The 25,238-nt window shown below is 44.2% G+C and overlaps 2 protein-coding genes across 5 annotated transcripts in view; one reads left to right on the top strand and one right to left on the bottom strand.

Moving 5' to 3' along the window:
- Snap29 (synaptosome associated protein 29) overlaps window positions 1–23,659 on the bottom strand; it is a 30,149-nt gene extending 6,490 nt beyond the window's left edge. For all 4 annotated transcript variants that reach the window (XM_052740028.1, XM_052740029.1, XM_052740030.1 and 1 more), the window contains exons 1-3: window positions 23,309–23,659; window positions 6,860–7,056; window positions 1,131–1,216 (exon numbers count right to left, since the gene is read on the bottom strand). In XM_052740028.1, coding sequence (XP_052595988.1) covers window positions 1,131–1,216; window positions 6,860–7,056; window positions 23,309–23,545 — 520 coding nt within the window. In that variant the 5' untranslated portion in view covers window positions 23,546–23,659. The remainder of the gene's footprint in view (window positions 1–1,130; window positions 1,217–6,859; window positions 7,057–23,308) is intronic.
- A 126-nt stretch (window positions 23,660–23,785) lies between these two features.
- Pi4ka (phosphatidylinositol 4-kinase alpha) overlaps window positions 23,786–25,238 on the top strand; it is a 145,229-nt gene continuing 143,776 nt past the window's right edge. Inside the window, 1 exon segment of the mRNA XM_052740031.1 lies at window positions 23,786–24,002. Coding sequence (XP_052595991.1) covers window positions 23,859–24,002 — 144 coding nt within the window. The 5' untranslated portion in view covers window positions 23,786–23,858.

Raw genomic sequence — 25,238 nt, 5'->3', positions numbered from 1 at the left:
AGGCTTTTGTCACTAGACTGGGATTACTGAGGCCCTGGCCTGTGCATTGAATACGTACTGGTGGTCACGCCCAGCAAGAGATATCTGTGGTAGGACTCCTCCCACTGCTGAAGGTGTCAGCCACAGGGACTGAGCAACTCTCAGGTTCTCAGCTCCCAGGTGTGACCCTGCTGTTACTATTTTAAGCTGACTCATTAAATTCTGACACACACCCACCCACACAACCACACACACACACTCATCCCTCTAGTTTTGTTCTTCTAGAGAACTCTGACTAAAACACCTAGTATTTTTGTTTGTTTGTTTTTTTGAGAGTCTGGCTATATAATCTAGAATGACCCCAAACTCAAACTCACAATCCTCCTGCCTTAGCTTCCTGAGTGCTGGGATGACAAGCATGTGCCACCATACCCGGCTTATCTTCCAACTGTGAAAGACCCACATGCTGAAAACAGGCCCAATGTGATACCCCAGAATAAATGCTCTTATCTCAAGAGGTCAGCTGATATGCCACTCTACTTATATACAAAACCACATTCTTCTGCCTTTAAAATACTCATGAACCCTGGGTGGAGGAAAACACCTCTAAGGGCCATTTTACTTACAACAGGGATTAATTTTTTTGCTTGTTTTTTTTGGGGGGTGGGGAGTGGTTGCTTTTGTTTTCTTTGTTGAGGTAGAGTCTCATATATCCCAGGCTGGCCTCAAGCCCAACGTGCAGCTGAGACCAGACTTCCACCCTGACTGGCCCACCTCCACTTCCCAAGTGCTGGGATTATACATGTGTTCTATCATACCCAGCTTTACAGTTAGCTTTTTTGCTACTACAGTTTCTCAGAGCTACACCAGTAGAGGGTTCATGTTCAATGGGGTACAGGTTCCCACTTCCTTAATCATACTCCGTGGGGGAGTGAGGTAGGGCGGAACCCCACTGTAACACATACCTCTGGTTCCCTAAGAACACCTTTTGTCCCTGATGTCATCACTTGGCATGTGGGATGCAAGGTATTGGGAGTCCATGCACATCGTTTTAGAGAGACAGCTGTGCCTGTACTGGTACTTGAGGGTTCAACCCTGAGACCCACCCCACACGGATCCAAACCCGAGTTTTCACACACACTGCCACTCACCTTCATCATGCAGCCTTCTGAGGTTTGGGTGGCTGGCTTGGTACTTGCTTTCCTGATCCTTACTTGTATTTATGGCTTCTTTCAATCTTTAGATGAAAAGAAAACATTAAAGAAAAGCATATATGACAGCGTCACCTCTGTGCTGGTGTGTGCACGGCGGCATCACTTGTCTTCCAGGACGCCATTGCTGCATATCCAATGCTTCCTTTGCTGACCTCACTGCAACCATCCTGGCAGTAGTGCTGGCCACACAGTGGGTTGACGAAGACCTTACTCAGGACAGGAGTCCTGGGCCAGGCGGGTGAAAGTGCATGAACTGACCAAGCGGATGCCTGTGATGAAGGATCAGCAAACTATGACCTACTATCTATTTCCCCTATTTTTTTTTTTTTAACGTAGTCCAGGCTGGCTGGCTTCAACCTCTACATGTAGCTGTTGAAGATCACCTTAAATTCCTGATGTTCCTGCCTCCACCTCTCAAGTGCTGGGATTACACCTCACCTGGCCCCACCCTTCTTTTATTGTGATAATATACACATATCATAAAAATCCATCAATTACTTATAGCCACAGCAAAGAATGGCTTTTACATATGAACACTTGCCCTGAATGGTAGGTAATGTCAACTGAGAAACTCAAAGTCTTTAAAAAACAACACACTAACCCACCTAGAGTCTCAGGGCTGGAGAGATGGCTCAGCAGTTCAAAGCACCTGCTTCTCTTCCAGAGGACACAAGCTCAGATCTAAGCACTCACATTGGGAAACCTACAACCACCTGTAACTCTAGCTCCATGGGATCTGACACTGTTCTGACCTCTGGGGGTATCCACATACATTTGAGAGACACACACAGAGGCACAAATTCACAACAAAACAAAACACTTAATTAAACACATACACACAGAATAGGTCTTTTTAGAATTGTATCATATGTGCGTTGTTGAGTGTGTCAGTGTACCCTGCACTTTCCCATTCTGCAGAGGCTGGACAACAAATGACACAGCTACCTCTCCCAGGCCTTGACAATTAACCCAAATATTTTCTTTTCAGGATCCTCTAAATATGCCTTTGCCCCCAGACAGCAGGAAGTAATTTTAAGAACACAAGGCTCACGTTCCCAAGAAGTGGGGTGGGTGGTTTTTGGTCATTCAGTGGGTTATGGATAATTGTCATTGTTTAGGATGGTTGGTTACAAGTTGTTATTGTTAATGGTCAGGAAAAAGGCTAAACAAAGGAGATTAGACTTACAGTTCTTGTTTGAAAAAAGAAAGAGAATATAAGATAAAAGGTATATTATTGAATCTACTCTGAAAAGAAAAAAGATACAGATATAAAAGGCAGATTATTGAATATACTCTGAAAAAAGAGAGAATATAGATATGATACGATAAAAAGGTAAATTATTGAATCTACTTTTAGAAAGCAACTACTAGTTTTAAATATTTTTCATTGGATTGGATTTTTGTGTATTGCATAAAAATTATGTATATTGATACAAATTTGAGATTGATTTTGTTAGAAAACATTGTACATATATTTCTCATCTTGTTCAAGGTATTGTACCTATACAGCTCATTTAACAATGTAATGCAAATTGCTAGTCCTTGAAAGTTATGATTACCAACTAATTAGGATATGAGAAATGCGAGTTAATACTCATTACAATCAAACTTGTAGTCACATTAGGTATGTTCTCAAGTCAAAAAGAAGTATATTTTAGATAGACAGGTCACCTTCAAACACTTCAGAGACCTACAGAATATGGCATTTAAGATGTTTTGAAAACATATTCTTTTTTTTTAATGACAATGAGACATGTCTGCTCCTGGCAACATCAATCTATGTCAGAGAAGATGATGGGCATCGAGGAGACTCCACATGGAGTTTACTTTCTTTGTGGCAAATTAGCCACTGAGCAAGAAAATGCCCTTGCCTTGACTGCTGACAGTATGCTGTACAAAATGGACAAGCAAGACACAAAAGAAAGGACTGTCAAACCTTGCAAAGACAAAGTATGACAGCCCTTCAGAAAATCCTGCTTCATAGATGAGTCTATCAGATATGCTAGGCCTGTAGGCTGAAGATGGATGCCCCAACATTGCAGAGAAATCTCAAATGACTGTCCAGACAGCCAGCTGTTTCTGTCATTTCTCACATTTTTTGGAAGTCACTTATTTGCACTTCCTGCTTACATAGGTAATATCACGTCCTTCTCAGGTCTCTGAGGGAGTTGAAGATTAGATAGTTATAGTTTTCCTTGTTAACAAATTCAGAGAAGAAACTCACTAAAGAGGTGGAAAAGTGTATAAGTTTGAAAGACATCAAAAGACAGTTTTGGGTTGGTAATACAAGTTACAATAGAAAGTGAATTAGGTACATTTTGGACTCACCAAAATAGGATAAATAATGGAGTTTTTTCTCTGAATCTGTCAAATGTTAATGGACTGGACATTGTTAATGTAATTCTTGACTTTATATATTGTATATACTTATTGTATATAGTTTTTCTTATATTAGTTATAATCTTCTTTTATTATTTTAGACAAAAAAGGGAAAATGTAGTGATATATTGTGTACCCTAATAAACTTGCCTGGAGACTGGAGGACAGAATCAGCCACTAGATTAGACATAAAGGCCAGACAGTTGGTGGCACATACCCTTAATCCTACCACTCAGGATCCTACCACCAGACCGATCTCTGTGAGTTCAAGGCCACACTGGAAACTGAGCCAGGCAGTGGTGGCACACACCTTTAATCCCAGTACTGGGAAGCACACACGCCTTTAATCCCAGAAAGTGACATGGCTGGGTGAAAGGTATATAAGGTTTGAGGAAATAGGAACTAAAGCAGTTCAAGACTTAGAGGATTTCAGTCAGAGGATTTGTGGAGTTGGTGAGGTAACAGGTGGTGGCTGTGGCTTACTCTGCTTCTCTGATCTTTCAGCTTTCACCCCAATATCTGGCTTTGGGTTTTTTATTAAAAGACCATCTAAGATTCAAACAACATGTCAGATCCTCTGGAACTGGAGTTACATACAGTTGTGAACTGTGGGTGCTGGGAATTGAACCCAGGTCCTCTGGAAGAGCAGTCAGTGCTCTTAACTGCTGAGCCATCTCTCCAGCCCCCAAAACAGGGTCTTATATATCCTAGGCTCCCCTTAAAATACTGATACCAAACTACCTACTCTGATTGCAGGCATGCACCACCCAGCTTAGCTAGTATTTCCCTCCCTCTCTCCTGTTTCTTTATTTGTTTACTTTTATTTGTGTGGGGCTGGAGAAATGGCTCACTGGTTAAGAGCATTTGTTACTCTTGCAGAGGACCTGAGTTTGGTTCTCAGCACCCACATGGTGGCTCACAACCATGTCTAATTTGTTGTTGTAGTGGTGGTACAGGCTTGTATTCCTGACACTTAGGAGATGGAGGTAGAAAGGTCAGGAATTCAAAGCTGGTCTTGGCTACTTTGTCAGTTTGAGGCGACCTGGGGCTACATGAGACTCTAACTCACCCAGCCCTCAAAAGAATTTCTTTGGAAGAGTTCGTCACAGAGAGACAGAGAGTCAGAGAGAGAGAGAGAGAGAGAGAGAGAGAGAGAGAGAGAGAGAGAGAGAGAGAGAGAGAATATGAATTTTGGCAGTCCATGCTGGATCAATGCCATCACTGTGGCATGGGTGACTCTTGGACTTCTCCCAAAAGAGGATAAGTGACCTCAACAGCGAGAACAGCTTTGGGAATGAAGGGCAGAAGCTTGTCAAAGGCCTAGAGCTGGCTTTCCAAATTATCTGAAGCCCATCAGGAATTCTTCTGTGGAGAGAGTTACTAGCTCGAAACAACTATGAGATGGGTGTGGACCACTTGGCAAATGCACTTGGTGCAAATGTCCCAGCAGGCCCTCCGTCACCAGTGCTGCAGGAGCTTCTGAGTAAGCATCCACTGGTCAGGGAGCTGCAAGTGCTCAGAGACTGGCTGAGGACCACCAAGGGAAGAGAGCAATGCCCAGCACAGGGTTATCCCACGAGTCTGTCTCTGGAGCCCAGCGAAGTGGAGGCTTAGCCCAGGGCTTCCAGAACGCTAGGCAAGCACTCTGCTGAAGGAGCTACATCCCCAACCCCTATATCCACGATTTACTAGTAAAACAGTATTCAAACTGTGTGCGGAGATTCGAGGCTATTATCCCAGAATTTGGGAGATGACAGCAGGAGGATCAGGAGTTCAGAGTCATCTTCAGCTAAATGTGAATTCAAGACCACCAGCCTTGGTTACATATTACTTGTTTCTCAAAAAATAAGACAAAACAAGAGCCTGTGAGAGATGCCTCATCAGGTAAGGATTTGTCACTAAATGAAACAACCCTAGTCCAACCTTTAGGACCCACATGAAGGAAGAAGACAATAAACTCCTGCAAGTGTCCTGATCGTGGCTGTGGCTTGCATTCCCCTCAAACACACACAAAATCAAAAACAAACAAACAAAAAAAACATAAAACAAGAATGACCCGAGGTATGAATAATGGTCACTAGTTTTAACAAACAGCCAATTCTTTCGTCTTTTTTTTAAAGATGGTTTTATGTGCATGAGTGTTTGCCTGCATGCATGTCTGTGCATCACGTCTGTGCCTGGTGCTCAGAGGTCAAGAAAGGACATTGAATTCCCTGGAATTGTTTTATGGATGCTTGTGAGCCACCACATGGGTGCTGGCAACTGAACCCAGACCCTCTGCAAGAGCACAGTGCTCTTAACCACTGAGCCATCCCTCTAGTCCTGCCTTGTCTTTGAACATGTGGTCCTGACAAGTCCTTACATACGATAGCACTGTATATCTGCCCAAAATTTTTGAGGTAAACAATCTGTAATTTTAAAGTGGAAATCAATAGACAGATTAGGTTAGATACAGAGAAGAATAATAAGTTTTTTTTATATTACTCATATGTATGATCCATTTTTTTTGTGGTGGTGGGGATGGAATCTAGGACTTTACCCATGCTAGACAAGTCTTCTACCAATCTACCATAGCCTACATCCATATATGCATATGTTTGCATATCTATAGCTATATATATGTGATATTGAGTTACATTTATTTATTGTGTGTGTACGTAACTCTAGCGATCAGAGGAAAATCTGCTGAAGTTTGTTCTCTCTTTCCACAATGTGGACCCCAGGGATTGCACTCAGGTCATCAGGCTCGCAGCAAGCGCCTTCACCTGGTGAGCCACCTCACCAGCCTAACCATATATATTTATTTCTTTTCTTTTGTTTTGTTTTTTAAAACTGGTCTCATGGCTGGTGTTGAAATCTAGGTCTTCCTGCCATAGCTTCCTAAGTTGTTTTGATCACAAGTATGCACCATTACATCTGGCTTGAACTTGCTATCCACCTGCCTCAGCCTCTTCAACAGCTGAGATTACACACAGGCCCTACTATGTCCACCTTTTGGGGTGACTTGGTAAAGAAACATTCTGTAAAAGGAGTCACATTTATATTGATGAAACTTTCTAAGACTGGAGTCACAATGACTAGGTAGGATTTCATCAATCAGATGAGCACAGTAGGGAAGGGGAGTGGCTTCTCTTTCAGCATGGCCAAAGGTGAGTAAGTCCCTTTCCACGAGTGACCACAGGGCTCCAGGATACCTGGAAGGCACTACAAAGCCTGAGAGCCTTGGCTCCTTCCACACAACCTGTTTCTACTGTTTTCTATGTTCAGACTGCAGACGCTACACTCACCTGCTGTTGGGCTGCGGGGTGATGCTGCCATTCTGTTCAGGTGGAGTCTCTACTGATTTGGATTTGAAGTAGTTGATAAATCCTCCAAACACACTCTTAATGCTGTTGATATGTTTCTGGCTTATCTTCAAATCCTGATCCATCTTGTCCACCATCTTCTCAGTGTGTTCTAGGACTCCTCGTTGCCGGACCAGCTCCTGAAGAAGGCAAGAGGTAGTAGCATCATGCCATTCCCCCACAAAAAAAACCACAGTATATTAAAGTCTGGGGCTGGGAATGTAGTTCAGCTGGTAGAGTGCTTATCTGGCATGCAAAAAATCCTGTGTTGGATCCTTAGCACTCTATCAACCAGGCACGGTCACACACACCTGTAATCTCACAAATTGGGAGGCAGAGGCAGGAGGATTAACTTAATGTTATATTTGGCTATAGAGTGACTTTGAGGCAAACTTGGGCCAGGTGAGATCCAGTCTCAAAAAAAGTCTATCCAGGAATGGTAGCCCATGCTTTTAATCCCAGCACTCAGGAACTTGGGGAAAAGAGACAGGTGGGCTGGTGTGACTTCTAGGCAGGTTCACGCTTTGTCTGGTTTCCCATAGGGCTGCTGCGGCTTCCATCCTTTTCTAGAGTATTAGTGTACAAAGTAACAGGCTTCCTTGTAATGTTCCCCACCCCAGACTTCTAGGTCAGACAAGGCTACATAGAAAGACCTGTTTCAAAAAAAAAAGTTTAATATTATTTACTTATTATTTTGGCTGAGGAGTGAGGGTCACACGTGAAGGTCAGATGATGACCTGAGAGAGGTCACTCACTTCTCACCTTTTACAGTGTTGGTCCTGAGGATGGAACCTAAGTTCTCAGGCTTGGCAGCAGGCATCTTTATGAACTGATCCAGCCCACTGGCCCATTCTTATGCCATTTTCACACATACTTTTGATTTACTTCCCTATTCTCCTCTGTCCCTGCTGTACCCTGCAGCCCCACCCCCACTCTTCCTTCCACTTACACATCCAATGTTCCAGGACCCTCCCCACTTATTTTAAAGACCTCCTCCCACAACCTATGGGCCTTTCAAGTTTCAAGGACTCTGCCTATACTTGTTCCCACTTAAACAGACATGTTTTACAGTTAGAAACTAGGATTCAAATCCAGCATGGTGGCGTACACCTTTAACCTCAGCACTCAGGAGGCAGAGTAGGCAGATCTCTGAGTTTGAGGTCAGCCTGGTCTACAGAGTGTGTTGGCAGAAGTTCCTGTCCAGATTGCCTGCTCCCAAATAACCAACACAGAGGTTTAATATATTACTTATAGGGCTGGAGAGATGGCTTAGAGGTTAAGAGCACTGACTGCTCTTCCAGAGGTCCTGAGTTCAATTCCCAGCACCCACATGGTGGCTCACAACCATCTGTAATGAGATCTGGCACCCCATCCTGTATACATAATAAATAAATAAATCTTTAAAAAAAAATATTACTTATAAATGCTGGGCCAATAGCTCAGGCTTGTTACTAGTTAACTCTTACACTTCAATTAAGCCATATTTCTTATCTATGCTTTGCCATGTGGCTTATGGTTTGTTACCTCATTTTCTATACGTTCTGTTTCCTAGGCAGCTGGCTGGCACCTCTGCTGACTCCACCCTTCCTCCTCCCAGAATCCTCTATGTCTGGCTGTCCCACCTATACTTCCTGCCTGGCTACTGGCCTGCCAGCTTTTTATTAACCAATAAGAGTAATACATATTTAAAGTATACAGAAAGATTATTCCACAGCATTTCTCCCTTTCTGTCTAATTAAAAAAGGTTTTAACTTTAACTTTAAGTGAAACTATATATAAAAAGTTATTAAGCTGGGCAGTGGTAGTGCACGCATTTTAATCCCAGCACTTGGGAGGCAGAGGTAGGTGGATTTCTGTGAGTTCAAGGACAGCCTTGTCTACAGAGTGAGTTCTAGGATAGACTCCAAAGGTACACAGAGAAACCCTGTCTCAAAACAAAACAAAAAAACAAAATGGTTATTAAGTAAGAATTACAGTTATAACATCCAGTCCATTTGTATTTGGCAAATTTAGAGAAAAACTCAATTATCTATCTTATCTTGGTGAGTTTAAAGTTTTATATCTAATTTACCTTTTATCATAACTAAGGAAAACTATAACTATCTAGTCTTCAACTCTAGCAAAGACCCCAGAAGAGTGAAACATTACCCAATGACAGGGACATCTTGCTGCCTGGACAGTCACCCAAAGTTCCTCTGTAACATTGGGACATCCAACTCTGGCCTACAGGCCTAGCATATCTGACAGACTTTGCTGTGAAGCAGGAATTCTGAAGGACAGTCCTACCCTGTCTTGGCAAAGTTCTGCAGTCACCTTACTTGCATCCTGCTGGTCCGGTTTGGACAGTATATTGTCAGCAACTGAGGGCAGTTTCTTTGCTCATATGACTAGCTTTTGCCATAAAGAAAGCAGACTCCATATGGAATTTCTTTGATGCCCATCATCTTCTCTGAAGTAGATTAGTGTTGCCTGGAGCAGATGTGTTTCACTGTTATGAAAAGCCTTAGGTTATTTAAACATCTTAAATGCAATATTCTATCGGTCTTGAAGTGTTTAAAGACCATCTATCTAAATATATCTGTGTATGACCTTGAAAACATACCTAACATGACTGTAAGTTGGACTATTTCAAGGTTATAATTGAGAAGGAGTTTGTATTACTTCCAACATTTTTGTTGTTGTTGTTGTTTTTTTTGTTTTTGTGGCTTTTTGAGACAGGGTTTTACTGTGTAGCCCTGACCGTCCACCTCGAACTCACAGAGATCCGCCTGCCTCTGCCACCTGAGTGCTGGGATTAAACTGCCTCCACAGCCTGGCACAACTGTTTTTTGCTGTTCTGGTTGCTCAGTTTATTGAAAGTTCTTTTCTTCTTCCTCTAGTGGTGTTAAATGTTTTCTGGTTTGCTGTACTGGACATGATTGATTTCTTCTCAGTTCTCTGTGTGTTCCTTTCATGAAATGTCCTTCTCCCTACGTTCTTGTGTGTGAAACTGCCTTTCTTCTTCCTCATTGTATGACATTAAGAATTTTCTGGAGTATTGACTTAGTTGTCATAAATTGCCTTATCTTGTGCATGTTCTGAAATATTCCTCTGTCTATTTTAATAGATAATTTTGCTAGATATTGCATCTTGGTGGATGGTCACTGACTTTCAGGACTCAAATTCTATCATTCCATGTTTCTTGGCCTTTGGGGTTGCTGACAACAGACCCGGCGTTCTGAAGTTTCTGCCTCTGGATGTTAGGGGTTATCTTGCCATAGATTATTTTTCTTAGAGTATTATTTCTTTGCTTTGTATTTTTGACTGGACTATGATATGTCATGTCTATGAGGTGTTAAATGCTTCCTGTGTTTGGATATCTGCTTCTTTTTCTAGATCTGAGAAATTCTTGGCCATATTCGTTGAGTAAGTTGTCTTAAGTCATTTGAATTTATCTTAGCTCTTACAGTTCTTAGGTTTGGCTTCCTGAATGAATGCAGAGTTCTTGGTTGTTTTGGTTACATTCACTAGTGTTTTGTTTTTATACATGTCTCCATTTTACTGTCTCAAATTTGCCTTCCACACCTGAGATTTGTTCTTCTAATTGGTCTTGTCTGCTGGTGATGCTGGTTTTTTGTTTTCATTTTCATTAGTTGATTCTTTCATTTCCAGAATTTTGTTTGGTTTTTAGGGTATCAACTTCCCTGTGAACTTTTCCTCTACATTTATAAAATTTTATTCTAAGTTATTGATTCTTTCCCTGACTTTGGTAACTTTCTTATCTACGTCTTGAGTTGATTTTATAATTTTCTTGTTTAGGAATGAATCTATTTGAGTCTTCTATGTGATCACTGATCTTTTTTGTTGTTGAGACAGGCTCTTGCTATGTAGCCCTGGCTGGCATGGACTTCATTGTATCAATCAAGATGACCTTAAACTCTCAGAGATCCACCTGCCTCTACCTCCTGAGGCTGGGATCAAAGGAGTACACCACCATGCTGGGCCTTGATCATTGATCTGCTTACAAAGAAGGAATTTTAGCTTTGTTTTCTTTCATTTCTATTTGTGCTGGTTAGTTTTTGTCAGGTTGACACAAACATACATATATGTGGGGAGAAGGACTCTTAATTAAGAAACTGCCTTTGTAAGACTAACAAGTCTGTAGGGCATTTTCTTAATTAGTGATTGATGTGGGAGGGGCCAGCCCATTGTGGGTGGTGCCACCCCCTGGCAGGTGGTTTTGGAGTGTATAAGAAAGTAGGCTGAGCTAGCCATGGGGAGCATACCTGTTATCAGCTTCCTCCATGGTCTCTACATCAATTCCTCCTTCCAGGTTCCTGCCCTGGCTTCCCTCAATGATGGACTTACAAGCTGTAAGATGAAACAAACTCTTTCCTCCCCAAGTTGCTTTTAGTTGTGGAGTTTTATCTCAACAATAGAAACCCTAACTAAGACGCTATCCCATCATCACTTCCCAGTGTTGAGAAGTTGTCAGTGTGTGAGATGTTGTAGTGGAGTGTTGTCTTGTTTTTTGTTTCTTTGGGTGTTCTGTATGTACATCTGCTGGAGTAGATGTGTCCTCTGGTCTTTCCACCCTTTGTCCCACTGTTTATGTCTTAACTTCAGAATGGAAGTCAGGAAATGTGTTGTGTTGGGGGAGAGGCTTTGCTTTTGTATCCACAGAAAATGAAAAGCTATGGATTCCTTCAAAATTAATAAAGATCAGATTTGACTGGGGGAGACCTCCTGAAAATCTTGGCTACAGACATGAAGAAAGAAACCAAGAAAAACTACATGACAGGTGACGTGGGAACAGCTCTGAGATGGGATGAGATATGATAAGTTTTGTTGGCTATAGAGTCTTCACGACTTATTATTACAAGCCATCCTTTCATATGGCATGGATGGAGATTTATATTACAGTTTGGTTATGCAGTCTAAACCATCTTAAAAAGATGACAGATGCCTTTTACCAGCTGAACTATAGAACAAAAATCATCTTTAGCTTATTTGTGAACAATGCACATTTCATACTGTGTAAATACAGATGTGTATGTTACCTTTAAAAGTTTGTGTGTTTTCAGAACAAAAGGACCAGACACCCATGAAAACAAGCAGCCCAGGTGATTCAGCCTCAAAGAATGCCTCTGTTGCCATTTCCTCAACAATCTGCATCCAGGACAACTTCAAAGCAGCTAGCTGAGAGGGTCCAGCCTCACAGACTACTCCAGCCAGGACTTCAGATAAGTCCTGCACTTTCCCATGACACAGAGACTGGACAACAAACGATACAGCTATCTCTCCCAGGACTTGACTATTATCCCAATTTCTTAGGATCCCCTAAAGATGCTGTCACCTCCAGATAGCAGAAAGCAATTTTAATAACACAGCACCCCCATTCCCAAGAGGTCGTTTTTGGTTATTCAGTGGGTTATGGATGTTTGCTGTTGTTTAGGGGATTTGGTTACAAGTTGTTATTGCATGGTCAGGGAGAAAACTAAGCAAAGAAGGTTAGATTCGGGGATCTTTTTCTTTTTCTTTGTTCTATCCTTCCTTCTCTCTTATCTAGTGTTGAAGGAAAAATAAGGGGATAAGGGATGAAAAAAGGGAGGGGCTATAGGAATGATAGTATAAAAGGGTAGATTATTGAATCTACTTTTTTTTTTTTTGAGACAGGGTTTCACTGTCTAGCTCTGGCTGTCCTGGAACTCGCTCTGTAGACCAGGCTGGCCTCTGCCTCCTGAGTGCTGGGATTAAAGGTGTGTACCACCACCGCCCAGCTTGAATCTACTTTTCAACTAAAAAGCAACTACTAGTCTCAAATACAGTATGGATTTTGTATAATGATATAATTTAAGGTTATTTTTGTTACAACATACAGAATGTATGTTTCTACTCTTGTTTAAGGTATTGTACCTATGTAACTTTTCTTTTTTTTTTTTTTTTTTTTTTTGAGATAGGGTAGCTCTGGAGCCTGTCCTGGAACTCATTTTGTAGACCAGGCTGGCCTCAAACTCACAGACATCCACCTGCCTCTGCCTCCCATGTGCTGGGATTAAAGGCGTGTGCCACCACTGTCGGCCCTATGTATCTCACTTAAAATGTAATGTAAAGTTCTAGTCCTTGAAAGCTACTATTACAAACTGTTTAGGATAATTAAGAAATGCAGGTTAGTAATTAGTCATCTATAACAATCAAACTTGTAGTCATGTTAGGTATGTTTTCAAGGTTAAACAGAGATATATTTTAGATAGATAGGTAGTCTTCAAACACTTCAGAGATATACAGAATATGGCAATCAAGATGTTTTAATAACATAAGGCTTTCATGACTGTGAGACACCTCTGTTCCTGGCAGCACCAATCTACTTCAAAGAAGATGATGGGCATTAGAGAAACTCTGTATGGAGTTTGCTTCAAATGTGGTAAAGTTAGTCACTGGGCAAAAAACTACCCTTCCTTTGACTGCTGACAGAATGCTGTACAAATTGGACAACCAGGACACAAAGGAAGTTGACTGCTGAACTTTGCCAAGACAAAGTAGGACAGTCCTCCAAAATTCCTGCTTCTCAGAAACTCTGTCAGATATTCTAGGCCTGTAGGCTAAAGATGAATGCCCCAACATTACAGAGGAACCTTGGGTGACTGTCCAGGCAGTCAGCTGTCTGTCATTTCTATAGTTTTAGAAGTTGCTTGCTCTGCATTTCCTGTTACTCAAGTAATATTTATCCTTCTCAGGTCTCTGATGGTGTTGAAGACTAGATAATTTTTTTATATAATTATATATATATTATTATTTTTGGTTTTTCAAGACAGGGTTTCTCTGTGTAGTTTTGGTGCCTGTCCTAGATCTCACTCTGTAGCCCAGGCTGGCCTCGAACTCACAGAGATCTGTCTGGCTCTGCCTCCCGAGTGCTGGGATTAAAGGCATGTGCCACTACTGCCGGGCTAAATAGTTACAGTTTTATAGTTTTCCTTGTTACCAAATTCAGAAAAAAAACTCACAAAAGAGATAGAAAGTTTATAAAAGTTGAGAGACAAAAGTTTAAGTTGTTTACCTAAGAAAATGTTTTAAGGTCTAAAAAGATATTGTTATGTTGGTAATACAAGTTATGACAGAAAGTGATATAGGTACAAAACTTTGGACTCACCAAGATAGGATAGATAATATAGTACTTTCTCCAAAGTTGCCAAATGGACTGGACACAGTGAATGCAATTCTTACCTAATAATTGTTCTTATTGTATATAGTTTAAGGAGGAGATGTTGGGATAATCCTTTTGTACACTGTGTGAAGATGTGTCTCTGTTTAACCTCACCTGCCTAAGGCACCTTCTGATTGGGTTAATAAAGAGCTGAATGGCCAATAGCTAGGCAGGAGAGGACAGTTGAGACTTCTGGGGAGAGATAAGAACTCTGGGAAACAATCTTGAGTTGGGAGACTTGCAGCTAGACTCAGAGGAAGTCAGACATATGGTACTGAGGAGAGGTAACGAGCCATGTGGCAGAATGTAAATTAATATAAATGGGTTAGTTTAAGTTTTAAGAGCTAGTTGGGAAAAGCCTAAGCTAAGGCTAAGCTTTTATAATTAATAAAAGTCTCTGTGTCATTATTAGAGAGCTAGCCATACAAAGAAAGACTTGCTATACAGATACTTACAATTACAAGTCATAATAGTTGCAAAATTACAGTTATGAAGTAGCAATGCAAACAATTTTATAGTTGGGTCACCACAGCATGAGGAACTGTATTAAAGGGTCGTGGCATTAGGAAGGCTGAAACCACTAGTTTAGAGACTGTAGAACGGTAAACAAAATGTACTGCCTTTTCTATCAAAGGGTTAAATAAGGCAAAACAACATTTGAAGAAACAACTGTAAAGAAACCATCTGGTAAAAATTGAAGTTCCAGCCCAGTCAGCACTTCCTGAAATGAAAATGTGCTCAAGGTTGCAGCCTGTTCTCAAGAGTTGTACTTTGCTCATTAGGTACACCATGTTGAGTTAGTTAGCCACTGCTTTCTTCTTCCTCCTCCCAGATTTCTCCTTCTATTTATCCTATCTGCCTGCCAGCCCCACCTATTTCTCTCGCCTGCCTCACTATTGGCCATTCAGTTCTTTATTAGACCAATCAGGTGTTTTAGACCGGTACAGTAAAACAGCTTCACAGAGTTAAACAAATGCAACATAAACAAAAGTAACACACCTTAAAATAATATTCTACAACATTTCCCCCCGTATTTTCTAAACAAAAATGAAAGGTTTTTACTTTAACATAGTAAGACTGTATACAATAAGAACAATTATCAAGTAAAGATTACATTCACAATGTACTGAATTCCATTTGTTTTTTTTTTTTTTTTTTGGTTTTTCGAGACAGGGTTTCTCTGTGTAGCTTGGCGCCTGTCCTGGAACTCACTTGGTAGCCCAGGCTGGCCTCGAACTCACAGAGATCCGCCTGGCTCTGCCTCCCGAGTGCTGGGATTAAAGGCGTGCGCCACCACCGCCCGGCCTCCAATTCATTTGTGTCTGACAAATTTAAAGAACTCCATTACCTCCCAACTATGGTTGACACCTTTATCCTCAGGAAAGGTTGAGAAGGCCAAAGGACTCATCAAACAACAGCTCACCAAGCTCTCCACTAAACTCAGGTTAATGAACTTGGCCTTCCCTTCTCCCTATTGCCCTTACCTGCCTCCAGGCCACCCCACGCTCTCCTACAGGTTTGAGCCCTTTTGAGCTCCTTTACAGAGGCCCTTCCTCCTCAATCACCACCTCCCTGCCCAAACTCTCCCACTGGCCGGGTGCTTCCCCTACCTCTCTCTTCTGAGGTCCCTTCTCCGTTCATACTGTGATCCTCACCACCCCCTCGGCTGCCAAGCTACTGGGACCATCCATGCTGGTACCATCTCTCCAGGCTCAAGCGGGCACCTATTCAGGATACATGGTCTGTCCAGCAGCTGGGACCCTCCACCCTCCGGTTTTCCAAGATGTCCCACTAAAGGGCCTATCTGCTCTTCTGCTCTGTGCATTCATCTTTACAATACAAATAGGGCAGATGTTAATGATCTGTCTTTTTCCTAGAAACTTGCCCTCTTTGCTTCCTCAAGAAACAGATGCCTGAGGTCCCCAGGATGACAATTAATCAAATGCTCCTCCACTCACACCTCCTGCTGAATGTGAGCTCACCAATTCCCGACTCCTCTTCCCTATGTCGCCCCATGCCTGCATGAAGTAGTCAGACTTGAACTGGTGTCCCTACACCCAAGAGTCTGGAATGTTTGGAAGGAGTCTGGTAGAAGATCCACCTCAACTCCCCTCCCTATCTCTTTCCCTAAACCAGCCCCTTCAAAGCCCGCCAAACACAGCTCCTCCCCCAAAGAGGCTCAAGACCACTCTCACAGGGTATATAAGCGGCATTCCAGAAAACAGACACATGGTTTTTCTGGTCTCTCATCCCTGTCTCCTCTCTGTGGGGCTGGGGAATCGCCCGGGAGTGCTTTACCCATTAAACCTGAGCTTTCTATATTCAGTCTGATTCAGTTTGCTGTGTTGGCAGAGAGGCCTTCAGGAGGCCTAAAACATATCAAATAGTTGTCTTTCTATCCTATCCCTCTAAATTATAACATACATCCATAACCCCACCAAATAACCAAAAACCACCCATAGCCCCCAACTCTTGGGAATGTGAGCAAAGTTTTCTCTACACTGCTTCTTGCTGTCTGTGGGTGAAGGCATCTTTTTTAGGGGTCCCTGAGAAAAATTTGGGATAATGGCCAAGTCCTGGGAAGACCAGCAGTAACCTTTGCTGATAGATATCACCGGTCAGGATTCAGGAGCTCTCCCTTGATCACACCTGATTCATATATTCCTGAAGGATTCCACAACTTCTCATCTCTTGTGGGAACAACACTCCAAAGCATTTTTGATTTCCATTTGACAAATATATTTTTTTTACTTCTTTTTTAAAGTTAAAGCATTCCTAAAGTACCTAGATTGGTTCAATTTAACAGTCCAGGTCACAATCCCATGCCTCTTAGCAGCTGTTATTTTCTTATCAACATTCACAAAATTCAAAATGAACACAAAAACATACAGGATCCAGATTCCCTGTGTATTTCCCATCTCTACGTGGCTTACTCTTTTTATATTACTTTACTTCTCTCTTTAAAGACTTTATTATTTTTAAACTATTTCTTTCTTTCTATGATTGTCCATGGCTATTTTCTTTCTTTCTTAAACCTATGCACATTGTAAAACACACTGGAACCTGTTTAGACCTTTGTTCCACTTGGACCTCTTTTACTGTAGATCTTTTTTGACTCTACAAGCAAACTTTAGACTGTTAAGCTATACCTGGGTCCTCCAAGCAAGGCTCTTGGCTGGCTCTGCTCACTTCTCAGGTTGTGAAAGCCAAGCCTAAGCTCACAGCCTGGTCAGAGGTAGGTGACTAGGAACTGCATTCAACCTTCCTAGAGTTCTAGAATGCCAATGCTTGTGCTATGGCAGGCATTTTTACTTAGTTTTTTGTTTCTATTTAACATACTAGTTATTCAAGGGCCCACTGTCTGGCAGAAATTTTATCTAAAAGGAGCTTTTTCTCAGGCACTAAGGAAATTCAAGCACTATGTTGGTAGGCCAAAATGTTGTTGCATTTTCTTTTACTCTTTTGGCAGGCCCCCCAAAGAGCAAAAACAAACAACAACAGAGATCCACCTGCCTCTGCTGGGACTTAAGGCATGTACCATTATTCCCAGCTTTGGGATTTTTGTTGTTTTGTTTTGTTTTTTTTCGAGACAAGGTTTCTCTGTGTAACAGCCTTAGCTGTCCTGGAACTCACAGAGATCCATCTGCCTCTGCCTCCTGAGTGTTGGGATTAAAGGCGTGCTCCACCACCACTGAACAGCTTAGGAATTTTTAACTGAAAAGGAAAACATTTTGGACTGTGTCAAACAAACTTGCAAGAGCTCGTTTTCAGAGAGAAAGGACCTGATAATTTATCTTCAGAGTCTTCATAGACTGTTGTGGAACAAGCTAGAGCTATGAATTTGGATAAATATGATTTCTGTAGCACCCGTGTATTTTTCCTATCGTCCTTCCTCTTCCTTTTCTTTTCTTTATTATTAGTACCATTTTGCATACTGCAGCTCAAACTCAGTCCTTACATACAGTGCTCAACCCTGAGCTACATCCACAGTTCTGGAGGATTGTACAGGGCAACAGATGGCGCTGCAGATGGGCAAAGCTCTGGTGGGCCGGAGGCCTTTGGCTACTCTAGCATCCAGTTCTTCCTGTCATGGCAGGATTTCCTCAAAAGCCACTTCTCCTTTCCACTTAGAAGGCGGCAGGGGAGACAAAGAGCGTGACACAACTGTCCCCGGGACTGCAGGAAGCTCACGTGTCACACGTCACATGTCACAGTGACAGAGTCTCAGCTGCAGAGGAACCCAGACACCTGATGCAGATGTTACAACGGGAACACAGGGAAATATGTAAAGATGGCTTCTCCTCTGAGAGGCAGAAGACCAGAGGACGGAGGGCTGCTTTGGCTTCTGGAAGTTTCCATGGATCAGAACCTGTGCTCCCTGGAGAACATGAGACCAGCCAAGCAAAGAGCTTCTTTGGTTAGACTCCTCCCTAAAAGGGATAGGAAATGACTGGACCTAACATGCTTTGACTGAGGAAGGGGTGTGGCAGGGCACGAGGTGGGTGAACTGGAGGTGCTCCCTCAGTGTTCCCTGTGAGGAGGGGCTAGCCAAGACTCCATACTCCAGCTATGCTGAAGACAGAACTCAAATACTCCATAGCTCAGAAGTGGACTGTGTTGACTTTTCCATCTGCCTCTGTGAGAATGAGGCCAACACAGGCCCAGGGTGGCTGGGAGGTGGGGGGTGTGAACTCCTGGACAAGGAATGTGGCTCAGCTGGTAAGGACGCTTGCCTAGCACACACGATGTGCTCCAGCACTCTGTAAACTGGGGTGGTGGGACATGCCTGTAATCCCAGCTCTTGGAATGAGAAACCAGAAAATCAGGAGTCCAGGGTCATTGCTGTGGAATAAACCTCTTGTACACTGTAAAGATTTGTCACTTGAATTGGTTTAATAAAACGCTGATTGGCTGGTTGCTGGGTAGGAAGTTAGGCAGGAAAGTCAAACTGAGAATGATGGAAAGAAGGAGGCGGAGTCAGGAGTCTCCAGCCAGACGCAGAGGAAGCAAGATGAGAATGTGATTTTGAGAAAAGGTATCAAGCCATGTGGCTAAACATAGATAAGAAATATGGGTTAATTTAAGTGTAAGAGCTAGTTTATAATAAGCCTGAGCTACTGGCTGAACATAAGTATAATTTATAAGTAATATTAAGCCTCGGAGTCAATTATTTAAGAAGTGGCTGCCGGGTATTTGGGAATAGGCAGGGAAGAAACTTCTGCCTACAGGTCATCCTCAGTCTCAAAAACAAAGGACAAGGAAGCACAAGATGCCTTCCATGTGAAGAATGGACAGGCCAAGTGACTATGAGAGATTACAGGTGATCCCCCAACTTCTTTAAGCCCCAGGAGTTTTCTAAATTTAAACAGGAAAAAGAAGAGAGGGGATATGCTTGGGTTGCCAAGCAACCACAGACAAAGTTCCTCCATTTCTCTTTTCTGTGATTGATTCCTGAGAGCAAGAGGAAGCCAAAGTCAGTGAGACAAAGACCATGCAAGAGCACAGACTGCCTGAAGTGAGGTTATGTTCCAGGGCACTGTGAAGTTTCAGGGGATCAGCAGTTCTTGCTGGCTGAGCATGGAACGGTCTGTGGGACTTTCTCCAAGATACTCAAGAGAACTCACTCTCTGCCAAGGGTTCTTCCAGTGCTAGTGATCTATGGGACTAAAGAGTCTGAACCCCACCCTGAGGGTGCATATCACTCCTGCAGGGTAAGAACAAGTTCAGTCTGACCCTAGCTAACCACACCGTGGTGCTGAGAACTGAGGAAGGCATGCACATCCTTGCTTCATTGAGCTCAGTTACATGGGAAAAACAACAAAAAGGTCATTACACACATGGTTGTTTCTTTGTCACAGGGAACCAAGGCCCAGTAAGGATTCTTGGCCTGGTTTAAGGATTGTATCAGAGTCCCAAGGGTGGGGTGGAGTAAATGCTGAAGAAAGCAGTTAGTCTAGGCAGCTGGAGTAACTGAGGGGAAGTGGAACTGTGTGATGAGCACAGAAGAGTGTGGGTGGGACCCATCGAGACCCAGTAGGAAACACACAGCAAATGATGTTGAGGCCCCCACTCCCCCAGGACAGCAATAACCACTGGGTCACACCACAATCTACAGCTAGGGCGCCCTGTAACATCAGGTAGGCCTCATAATGAGTTTGAAATTAAATTTAGCTATTAACTGATAAGTACATGAATGTCAATCTGGGGTCAGTGCACTGAACCCAGGCAATATAAAATTCTATTTCAGAAAGGGGAAAAAAAGAAAAAGAAAAAGAAAAAGAAACTTTTCCTATCATTTTTCTCCTCTACCAAGGTAATAAACACCCACACTAACAGATTCTAGCTGGTATGGCTGAGCAAACGTGGAACTTGCTGGGTTCTGTATGAGCCAGAGATTTCCTTGGCATGGAGTGGATTCAGAAAAACAAATTGGTTATTAGGTTACATTAAAAAAAAAAAAAAATCGCCAGGTGGTGATGGTGCATGCCTTTAATCCCAGCACTCAGGAAGCAGAGGCAGGCGGACCTTTGTGAGTTTGAGGCCAGCCTGGTCTACAGAGTGAGTAAAGATAGCCAGGACTGTTTCACAGAGAAATCCTGTCTCAAAAAAACCCCTGAATCAATAAATCAACAAATCACTGAGGACTGGAGAGGAATTGATCTAGGAGCTGTCTTTCTGTCCTTATCAGCCTTTGCTGAGAAATAGGCTTCATTAGAGTCACCATGAACGACCGTAGAGGGGCAGGTCTAGTTAGGAAGCCCTCACAGGGAATGACGCTCCCCACTAGCTTTCTAGAAAACAGGAATATCCCTATGGCAACAGATTTACTCTAACTGGGGAAAACCTTTAGTTTGTCTTGCCACTCTGCTCCGGGTTAAGAGGGATGCTATCTCTCTGTCTCTCCACCTCTCTGAATTGAATGCCCAGTGTGGCTTCGGTCCCAGGCACTGGGAAGATTTAAAGATGAGCAGGCCTCTGAGAAGCATGTGCTAGCCAAGGCGGCTGAGCACATTATGTGTCAACTTCACCAAACACCAGTCCTTTTCCACTGGTGCCGGCACAGTGCCCATCAACAGTAGGTTTGTTGTGGAGCTCTGCCGAATTGAGACACCAGGCTCCGGGAAAAAAAAAATCACTGTAGAATGCTATACTGCTACAGGAGAGGCAGCGCGTCCTGGGAAGATGAACAGCTCTGACAATGTCCATGTAGGAAGTGGTATTGTAACATCCACTATTAGGAGGATGGCTCATAAACAGAAGTCATCTATTTAGTGGAATACAATATGGCCATTAGCCTGCCTCTCCCTCCCCCCCAAAAAATCCTCACTGTATTTAACTATGTATGAAATAATCTTCATTACTTCTAAATAAGATACAGAATACCTCACTTTAAAGTTAAAAAGAGTGAAAATGCTGGGTGTGGTGGCACATACCCTGAATCTTAGCACTCCCAGGAACAAAGTCAGGTATCTCTCTAAGACTGAGCCAGCCTGCTCTACCTAAGTTCCAGGACAGTCAGGATTACATGATACTATTGAGAAAGGTTCTCTTTGGTGCTGGAGACCTGGGCAGGTCAGAGTGCTTCCGGCTCTTCCAGAGGACCTACCTCTTCACAGTGAGCATTTGAAGCATGTCTATGACCTCAGCACTATGGAGGCCGAGGCAGGAGGATCTTGAGTTCAAGGTCAGTCTGGGCTACACTACAAGACCTTATCTCAAAACAAAGTGACCTGTTCACCAAGGCCCCGAGGCCCCCAACTGATCTGGACTGGAACATTAAGCATCCAGTACACGGATTAAGAATCATATTCACAACTTCTTAGAGGCAGCCGATACACCTGCATCCAGGGAGCCCGAGCAGGGATGGGTAGAGAGCAGGTGAGACAGTAGCAATGACGTATGAGGAGGTAATTAATACCCTGCAGATTGGCCCCCGTCCCTGTTGTCAGAGGAGGAAGGCTGGGAGAGGAAGACAACATTTTGTTTCAACTATATTACTTTTCAAAACTGCAAAATGCTTAAGATTATTCTTAGCTGATGTATCAGTAATTTCTTAATTTTCTTCTGCCCAAACAACTGTTTTATTAGCAGATTTAGGGGTCAACCTGGAGTCTTGGAATAATCCTTATTCCATGATGGTGCATGCCTGTAATCCCAGCACTAGAGAGACTGAGGCCAGAGGATTCTAAGTCCCAGGCCAGCCTGGGCTTCATAGGTAGACTGCCCACCAAACCAAACCTCCCCCCAGAAAAGGTCTTAAGAGATTTCAGAAGACCAGCTCAGTTCCCAGTCACAACTATTAACTCCAGCTCCAAGGGATCCCCTGGTGCCCTCTTCTGGCTTCAGGAGACACCTCCACATGTGGGCATACACACACAGACACATATATTAAAGAAAGACAAAGCAAAGTTCTTAGTTCCTGAAATTCTCTCTCTCTCTCTCTCTCTCTCTCTCTCTCTCTCTCTCTCTCTCTCTCTCTCTCTCTCTCTCTCTCTCTCTCTCTCTCTCTTGTTGTTGTTGTTTTTCGAGACAGGGTTTCTCTGTTTTGGTGCCTGTCCTGGATCTCGCTCTGTAGACCAGGCTGGCCTCGAACTCTGGCTCTGCCTCCCGAGTGCGGGGATCAAAGGCGTGCGCCCCGCCGCCCCCGGCAGTTCCTGAAAATTTCTATGGACGGAAAGAGCTGACTGGAACAACAGCTTGTCACATCAACACGTTATCTATAATAAGGGGCTAGATACAAGTCAAGATCTGGCTTCCTGAGCAGGAGTCCAGGCAAAGGGGCTCAAATACTCCCATTAATAAGGTGTAAAGTGGTCGAGGATGTGAGAAGAACAGGCATCACCTGGCACCCGGGGCATACACAGTCTACGTTTTAACTGGGTCACTAGAGAGGAACAGCCTAAGACTTCTACCCAAGAAGTTACATACAAACGAAACAGACACTATTTCCCTAATACAGGCCCGCACTTGGGCCGTTTTACTCAGTTCTGACCCTCAGACAGAACATAATTTGGAGTTTACCTTTTAACTAGACATGTAGGCCGGAGAGCGGGGGAGGAATCAACCATGCAGAATAATAGGTAAGGTAGCTTCCCGAGGTAAACACCCTCTTAGAAAAATCCCAAAGACCGTCAACAAAACATTCCCTTCTCACGTTTTCTAATGCAAGGACTGGCCAGCAGTTCAGCTCAGTTCTGCCCCAGACTCACCTCGCAAGAGGCGACTCCGACCTTCTCCGATTCATACATGAGGGACAAGGACCTGCTGGTGCTGGCGGCCGTGGCCTCGGCCCTGCGCAGCACCTCCTGTCGCAGGTACTGCTGACGGTCCATGGGCGCGTCGGGCCCGTCGGGAGGGTCGCGGGCGTCCTTCCACGGCGACGACCGGGTGTCCTCGTCCTCCACGTCGTCGTCGAAAGGATTATAGCTTTTGGGGTAGCCGGACATGGTGCCTGCGACGGCCTGGACCTGGGAAGCAGGAGGGGCGACCGGGGCCGGAGTCGGTAGCCCAGGGCCGGCGGGCGGACTCACCGGGGCCGCCGCGAGCGCAGCTTCCGCCAGTTCTGCGCCGGCGGCCCCGCCTCCGGAGCCAACCACCGCACCGAGCGGCGGAGGGGAGCACGCCGGGCGCCGCCCGGTGCGGCCGACACGGCGGTCACGTGGCCGGGAAGCCGGGTGCCTCCGCGCCTGCGCGCTGAGGTCCGGCGGTGGCAGGCCCGGAGTTGCGAACCCAGCCGCCTGCGCCGGGGCGCGCGCTGTGATGGCGGCTGCTGGGGCCCGGGGAGGCGGCGGAGGCGGCTCGGGGTCCGGCTCTGGCTCCAGCACCTCCCGAGGCTTTTATTTCAACACAGTGCTTTCACTGGCCCGTTCCCTGGCTGTGCAGAGACCTGCATCCTTGGAGAAGGTAACGCAGCGGACTGACAGGAGGAGGTGGTGAAGCGGGGGGACGCTGCTGGGGTCTGAGAAGGCCACTTGCGACTAGAGGGGGCTCCTTAGGAGAGGAGGCAGCGAGGCGGGGGGCTCGGGGGGAGAGGGGACTGGTGAAGAGAGGAGTCGAGCGGTCGGCAGGACGGAGGGAGGTCCGGTACCGGTGGGAGTGGGAGGCTGTGGGCGGGCGGACTGCGCCTGTGACATCTCCGCGGCGGAGGCTGTGGCTGGACCGTGAGCGCCTGCGAGGCGTGGCGAGATGAGCCAAGGACAAGGGTCCAATCTGGGCCTTCGGTCCTGAATTTCTCATTTTTCATTCCGTGACCTTGGAGAGGTGTCTTTCTCTTAAAATGGGATAGTCCTCCCCGCACCGCGCCCCGCTTTTTGCCCTCCTCATCAGATTGTGGGGGAGGACAGATAGAGCACTGTGTCTGAAAGTGTTTTCTGATCTGCACATCGACTGCGTATTTAAGAGATGGTAGCATCAGACTGCATCAAAAGGTGGTGTGTTTCGAGAAGGTGCAGTGGCAGGAATGGGCAGTGAACTGTTAGTGGGCTGAGAACTAAATTCAGGATTGCTTCAGCAGAGAAAGATGTGTCAGAAGACATACCAACCCTTATCTCGGAAGATGAAAGATACGCTTGGAGCTGGGATGGGGGGGTTGGAGGATATAATCCCAGGATTAAGGAGGCCAACCAGCTTCTGTTACAGCAACTAAGCATGGTGGGAAGAAGACAGGTTTTAGTCAGACCTGAGTTTCGTCCTTTACAGTTACCTACTGTGTAGTCTTTAGGAAAAAAGCTCCAGTGCTCATAGCCTGTTTGATTATCCAAAACAAGCGAAGATTTAATGAGCTCACATAGGAAGCGTTTTGCTCAGGGCTAGGCACTGAATGGATTAACGATAAAAGTCAGCTTCTTTTCTCCCAGGAATGTGTGAAGAGACGTTAGCACTGAAGGGAGGGGGGTGTTTGTCCATCCAACTTTCTGAAAGGTGGAAAGAGAATATTTCCTGATCAGGATAAGAACCAGGATGACCTACACAGCTGCCTGCTAGTGGGAGATGCTGAAAGGCAGAGTGAACTGGTCTTTGACCTTGTACATTCTCAAACTTGATTTTATCACTTACCTACAAGGTGAACAGGTTCTGGAAGATCTAATACCAACCTGACTTCTGGCTAAAGAGAGAGTATAAACTGGACATGGTGGCATG

Source organism: Peromyscus californicus, unplaced genomic scaffold, assembly GCF_007827085.1.
Source record: "Peromyscus californicus insignis strain IS unplaced genomic scaffold, ASM782708v3 Scaffold_16__1_contigs__length_79575227, whole genome shotgun sequence".
Taxonomy (NCBI): Eukaryota; Metazoa; Chordata; class Mammalia; order Rodentia; family Cricetidae; genus Peromyscus; species Peromyscus californicus.
This window is presented reverse-complemented; position numbering and strand designations above follow the sequence as displayed.